The sequence below is a fragment of the Arachis duranensis genome, chromosome 8 (assembly GCF_000817695.3).
Source record: "Arachis duranensis cultivar V14167 chromosome 8, aradu.V14167.gnm2.J7QH, whole genome shotgun sequence".
In the NCBI taxonomy this organism is placed as follows: domain Eukaryota; kingdom Viridiplantae; phylum Streptophyta; class Magnoliopsida; order Fabales; family Fabaceae; genus Arachis; species Arachis duranensis.
The window spans coordinates 15,395,318-15,402,556 of record NC_029779.3 but is presented as its reverse complement, the minus strand read 5'-3'; the positions used below and the strand labels follow the sequence as shown (position 1 = coordinate 15,402,556).

Genomic DNA, 7,239 nt, shown 5'->3' with positions numbered 1-7,239 from the left:
CAATAGAGTATGTTATCAAGTCAATAGTTACCTTAGGATCAGCTTCTATCTGCAATAGTAAGCTCTCCAACCTATCTGTGTCTTTAATGGCTGCATACGCATTTGTTGAGTTTGGAAAACTAAAACTTGATTAAAGTGATGATCAAACATTATTGATTTTTATCAATTGATTGTGTGATGTTTTTGTTTAAGTATGCATGAAAATAAACTAATCAAAGATGGTCCAAGAAGCAAAAGATCAAACCCACAAACATAAACATATTGGTCAACACATATTTCAACCATACCACTCCATTCACTTAAAACTTGATCCATGAAGGCTGGGACAAGCTGAACTATAAGAAAGAAAGAAATCAAACCTAGATTAGATAAAGATCCAAGTCCAATTCGGTGATGACATTCAAATCCATCTTTCTTCAACCCAGTATCTAACCAGGTAATCAACTCAAAATTCAATTAAATTTTGTTTCACTTCCACCGAACATAATCTCTCTCTTCTCTCTCTTCTTTTCCTTACATATCACATCAAGTTACTGAACCGAGAAAGAGGAAAGAAGAAAGATGCGAAGCTAGGGCTTAGCGAAAAAACAAAAGTTTGTTTCCAATTTCAAGCAAGAAAAAGGGCTACAACAAAGAAGCAAATCCCATCCTGAGAGAGCATCCTCAAAAGTGACTTTCTCCATTTGTACTACACCAAGGAATCGTGAAGAAATCTATTGAGCTTCAAGCACAAATCAAGCAATCATGGAAGAGAAGAACTCAATGGTGCTCTGCCTTGAATCCATTGTCCAAAACCAAACTTGGAGCCAAAGAAAACATTCACGGTCAAGATCAAAGGAACTTGAAGACAAAGGATGAAAGAGAAAGGTATGTTACATGTCAAAGATTCGACCTTTTCTCTCTCTCTACTGACCATGCCACTGCGAGCTCTGGTGAAGGAGGAAGAAGACAATTCAAGTGTTGAACTTAGTTCAAACCTTGAAGGTTTCACTCTTCTATAATAAGGGTGAACAATCAAGGGGTGAGTAAGTGAGTGGAACAAAATACTTGGTTCGGTTCTCATAGCTTCCTAAGCTATTCTAAGTTCTTCTCCTTCATGGTTGCCATTTTGTATTTCTTTTTTTCAGTTTAGTCTGTCGGAGTCTCATTGAAAAAGGAAAACATTGCGAGGTTTGTAAGAAAAAGTCAATGAGTAGAAAACAGTGAACTAGACTTGGAGAAAAAGTCATAGTTATCTCAGAAATTCTTTGTATGTATTTCTGTTTTGTGTCATGATCTTGTGGGGATTCCCTCACAAGTTGGGTTAGCACTTTGCTGTTGAAAACTAGGTTTGAGTCCTAGTCAAGTTCGGTTTAGGTTAGAAACTGGACTTGACCCAGATAAGATTGGGTAGAATCCTAGGGAGAATTAGTGATTGTAATCTATTGAAAAGATAGTGAAATTCTGTCACAGTTGTGATGGAGACTAGATATAGAATATATTGCACGAAGTAACTAAATCAGGATATATCAGTGTGTTAATTTCTACTCTTATCTCTGTTTCTGAATCTGCACAACAAGAGACAAAACAAAAGAATCTCCTAACAAGTTAAAAGATAAAACCTAAATATCTCCTGTACTATCTCAACAGAAAGCAAGTTCACACGAGAAAGAAAAAGGGAAAAAATTCAACACTCATTCTCTTAGTCACTAATAACTATCAATTCAACAGAGTATTAAGCGACACAGAATCGGACATGTCCTTGGATATCATCTCTCTCATCAAACTATCGAATTTCGCATATTCACTTACTCGAACATAGAGCTTTAACATAGCATTATAACTCAATACCTAATTTATTGTATGCTTACAAGCGTACTCTTTTAGTTTCTGCATGGTAGCCTCTGCCTTCTCTGGAGAGTCATGTGCATAGCAATTCAAAAGAGTCCCATAGACCTTGAAATCTTTTACAAAATCTGAAAGGCTATTGCTGGACCTAAGCCATGAACTTTTGCTATCAAGTCAAGACATACAGCTATGTCTCCAGATGTTAAATGATGTTTCCTTTCATCACCCATCCATTCTAATACCTGATACAAAAATGAAAATGATCAAATCATTATTGGTCTTAAAGACAATTCATACCAACCAAATGCTTTAGATTAGCACAATCGTAGCAAAATTTGGAATATGATAGATTAAGTATAAGCAAAACAAAAACAACATAGTTATGATAGAAAAATGTTAGCCCTTAACCATTTATAGTAGTATTTATTCTAAATTTTTTGTCTGCAGTAGGAATTGTTCATAGTTTCAGTAATACATGTATGTATCAAATCAAATTGTTTGATCCACTTAAATAAGTAGGACATTTGTTTTAACATAACTTAGGGACCCGTATTTGGTACTCTTGTCCATTGTTGATGCCAAAAAAAAAAACTGCAAACAACAATCCTAAATAATACAATTAAGTATATTACACTCGCGCTCTAAATTTTCAAAATTACATATATTATCCTGTGTTTGATTAATATATATACTGACCTCACCTGATTTCACTTGATTTGTGCATCTAAATAATACAATTAGATTGCTTAGTGCTAATATAAGAAAATAATCCTTTGAAAATTGAAATGAAGAAATTTATAAAATAATAAAAGAAATAATAATAATTATTATTATTATTTTTAAATTTGTATTTTTTTATTATATATGAATTTTATAATCTTAAATTTTAAAAATAATTTTTATCGAATTCTTTATTTCAGAATAATTTAACCCTTAATATAAATATAATTTATTTTGCTTTTTACAAATTTTTTTAAAAGTAAATCAATTTTTCATAGTATTTTTCTATCTTTATAAATTGATTATATCATACATAGAAAAATTTGTAAAAATTAAAAATAATAGAATTTAAGTTTAGTATATTGTTAATGTAAAACTATTTATAAATGCATTTAATTAAATAAATATAATTAAATAATTATATAAAATATTTTATACTAATAATATATTAAAATTAAACTCAAAAATAGCAATCAGAAATCAGAACTTATTATAAAAAAATGATAATGTTATTTTTATTTTTAATAATACTATTTTACTCGATCTTTTTATGTTATATATTTACATGAATTTATTAAAAGAAGTAGTATTATCAAAATAGACGTGGTAATATACATTTTTCTTATTTTATTGAAGTTTAAACTTTAAAATTAATCAGGGGTATCTTTCATGCATCCGTAACCCTAACGCCTTCCCTGACTCACTCACTAACTCACTAGAACACCACCGCCGTGTCACCACCGCCGTCGCAACTGCTCGGAGCCGCCTTCCCTGTTACGCTCTATTCCAGTATCCGCCACTGCTCAAAGCCGCCGTCTCCACTGCAAATCATCTCGCATCGTTCGTCCGTCGAGCAGCCGATGTTCCGCCGCGTTGGCTCTGTTCAACCACGCTCCAGCCCTTCTCTGCTTCAGTTCGGCCACGCTCAACCCTCCTCTGCTCCATTCCTGCCACGCTCCTCCTTCCTCTGCTCCAGTTCCGTCGCGCACCACCGCCCTCGGCCCCAGTTCCGCAGCGGTCCGGGCCACCTCTTCTCCAGTTCTGCCGCGTCCAGCCTTACGGTGCTCCCTCACCTCTATGCTCTAGAAGGTAATCTTTTTTGGATTTTTAATTTTTAATTTGTGATTTACTGATTTTTCATTTTTATTCTTCAATTATTGTTGCCTCTGGTTTAGAATTGATATTCTGTGGTTTTATTGTCTTTAATTTACTGGCTTTAAAAATTAAGGTTATAAAATTCATATATAATAAAAAAATACAAATTTAAAAATAATAATGATGATTTCTTTTATTATTTTACAAATTTCTTCATTTCAATTTTCATAGGATTATTTTCTTATATTAGCACTAAGCAATCTAATTGTATTATTTAGATGCACAAATCAAGTTCGATCAGGTGAAGTCAGGTGAGGTCAGTATATATATTAATCAAACATAGGATTATGTATGTAATTTTGAAAATTTAGAGTGTGAGTATAATATACTTAATTTGGAAGAGGGGAGTACATCAAATCAATTTGGGAGGAGCCACCTCAAATAGTGGCAATTGAGTTACTGCGTGACACCAGCAATTAGAATGAAATCTCCTGCGTCTTGGCTGCATAAGATGATGGCTAATTGAGCTTTGACTTTTTGTGTTTTTTGTTTTTTGGTTTGGAATGCATTTTGTGCTTTTGATTGTTGTTTGCTGTGTTTTTTTTGGCCTTTTGGGCTTTGGCCAGTTTTTAATGAAAAAAAAAAGAAAAAACAAAATAAGAAACAGTTGAGGTAGAGGACATTTTAGTCTTTTGCCCTCCCCTTTTACCTGAGGCAGGGTTTTAGTTTGGGGTTTTAAGCTGAACAATTTGCAGAACAAGAATAATGAATCTGTTTCTGAAGAAATGGAACCTGTTCAGCACCTGTTCTTGGGTGGTTCAGAGGGCTATGCTGCACAACTCTCAAGCTCCAAGCGATCACCTTTTCCTTCGAATATCGAGAGCCGGACACCCCAACACTCCCATGAACCATATTCTGGATCAATGGGTCCAAGAGGGCGGACACGTCAGGCATTCCGAGCTCCAGTTCTTCATCAAGCAGCTTAGGTCTCATCGTCGCTTCAACCATGCCCTTCAGGTTAGTTAAATTTGTTTTAATAATTCGAAAAGCTGAACATTTTCATTTGTGAATGTCTGAATATAATTTGAGCTTTATTGAATTTGAGAAGGATTTGATTTTCATTAATACAATATGCCTAAAGGACATGAGTTCCTTCATATTGGATTGGAACTAACTCTTTGAATCGTTAAGTGCCTGGTTTATTTATATATGTGTGTATATATATATATATTGAAAATGAGTTCATGATTAGATGGCATTGTGGAAGAGTTTTAGATTTATTTTTTTGATCCGGTATAATTCTTGGGCAGAAGAGTTTTAGATTAATATTGTGGCACATTCTACCCCATTGCAAGGCAAGATCCCAACAGAGTCCTTATCAGAGTCTCTCCTGAAAGCTCGACCGCACCTAAAGGCATGTGATGCTAAGTCGCATTTGGAAGGTAGTTCCAACATCCTCGGAAGATTTGGATCACTTTATGTTGACAACCCTTGATCCGGGATCAGCTAGCACCCTAAGAACATTAGCTTGGAGTTCGCTCTTTAGGTTGCCATCAGCAATGGTACCGAGTACGGGTCCCTAAGTTATGTTAAAACAAATGTCCTACTTAAATAAGTAGGATCAAACAATTTGATTTGATATATACATATATTATTGAAACTATGGGCAATTCCTACTGCGGACAAACTATTTAGAACAAATACTATTATAAATGGTTAAGGGCTAACATTTCTCTATCATAACTTTGTTGTTTTTGTTTTGCTTATACTTAATCTATCATATCCCAAATTTTGCTAGGATTGTGCTCATCTAGAGCATTTGGTTGGTATGAATTGTCTTTAGGACCAATAATGATTTGATCATTTTTATTTTTGTATCAGGTATTAGAATGGATGGGTGATGAAAGGAAACATCATTTGACATCTGGAGACATAGCTGTACGTCTTGACTTGATAGCAAAAGTTCATGGCTTAGTTCCAGCAGAGAAATACTTTAATAGCCTTTCAGATTCTGTAAAAGATTTCAAGGTCTATGGTGCTCTTTTGAACTGCTATGCACAACATAACTCTGTGGAGAAAGCAGAGGCTACCATGCAGAAACTAAAAGAGTATGCTTGTAAGCATACAATAAGTTTGGTATTGAGTTATAATGCTCTGTTAAAGCTCTATGTTCGAGTAAGTGAATTTGAGAAATTTGACAATTTGATGAGAGAAATGTTATCCAAGGACATGTATGACTCTGTGTCGCTTAATACTCGGCTGGATGCGTATGCGGCCATTAAGGACATAGATGGGATGGAGAGCTTACTATTGCGGATGGAAGCTGATTCTAAGGCAACTATTGATTGGATAACATACTCTATTGCAGCAAAGGCTTATATTCAGGCTGGCCAACATGAGAAAGCATATGCAATGCTGAGGAAATCGGAGGACCTCATTGAACCCAAGAGGAGGAGGGCTGCCTATGAATCTCTTCTAACTATGTACGGCTCCATGGGAAAAAAGGACGATGTTTATCGTATTTGGGATATGTGCAAAAGGTTAAACAGACCCTGCAACACGAATTACATCTGTATGCTGACCGCATTAGCTAGGCTTAATGATGTTGATGGAGCTGAGAGGATTTTTGAGGAATGGGAGTTTGGAAATACATGCTTCGACATCAGGATTCCGAATGTGATGATGAGTGCATATTGTAAGAATGGTCTGGTGGAAAAAGCTGAAGCATTTGTTGATAGGCTTTCAAAGAGTTGCAATGAATTAGGCGGTAGTATATGGGATCGATTAGCAAATGGCTATTACAGGAACAATGATATGGATAATGCTATTCAAACAATGAAGAAAGCGATTTTGGCAGGTCAACCTGGATCAACATGGAAGCCCTATCGATTTACTTTGGCTACATGTATTGATTACCTTAAGGACAAGGGAGATTTGGAGGGGGCATCAGAGATTCTTAGGCTATGTCTTGAACGAGAATATTTTTCTACTGTTATACATGATAGATTATCAAGCTATGTGCATGGAAAAACCCCAGAAACAAAGGCCATAAATCTGATGGAAGAATATTATCATTCAAAGAATGAACTTTTTCCAGATGGAGAGAAGCAACATGAAATTCAACTCCATGAATAGATCAGCTGTATTACATGAAATTTCCCCTTTCTTCTGGAAAGCTCAAATAATTGATATATATTTAATTATTTTAATCAATGATTACCATTGGATTTTTAAGTATCTTAATCCTTTTTATTATTATTTAAATTTTTATATTCGTATACATTCAATGCTTATAATTATGACACAAGAGTATGTTTTGATTTGTCAGTTTATTTGAAAATTGGTCAAGCGTATTTCTATTCTTGCTTGGGTGGTGTTTGTGATTCTTTTTTTACAAAGAAGAATGTTTAGGTTTACGTGAAACATGCCAAAGCAATTCAGTCTACCAAATAATTAGAGGTAGGTAGTGTTTTTTTAGATGGTTTCCTTATTAAACATCATTACAAGAAGCGGATTATGCAATCAGGGAGGTGTTTTCTTGTTCTTTTATGTTTAACATGGGGTGTTTTATTCTTCAGGTTAAACTGGTCCTGGAAG

General features: G+C 34.7%; 1 protein-coding gene across 1 annotated transcript; it reads left to right on the top strand.

The window, feature by feature from the left end:
* Positions 1 to 3,047: 3,047 nt before the first annotated feature.
* On the top strand, positions 3,048 to 6,894 carry LOC107461091 (pentatricopeptide repeat-containing protein At2g20710, mitochondrial). The gene is made up of 5 exons (XM_052253255.1): positions 3,048 to 3,055; positions 3,184 to 3,636; positions 3,921 to 3,953; positions 4,398 to 4,659; positions 5,524 to 6,894. Exons 1-5 carry the CDS (start codon positions 3,048 to 3,050, stop codon positions 6,775 to 6,777), a joined length of 2,010 nt encoding a protein of 669 aa, XP_052109215.1. The 3' UTR covers positions 6,778 to 6,894.
* The last annotated feature ends 345 nt before the right edge of the window (positions 6,895 to 7,239 follow it).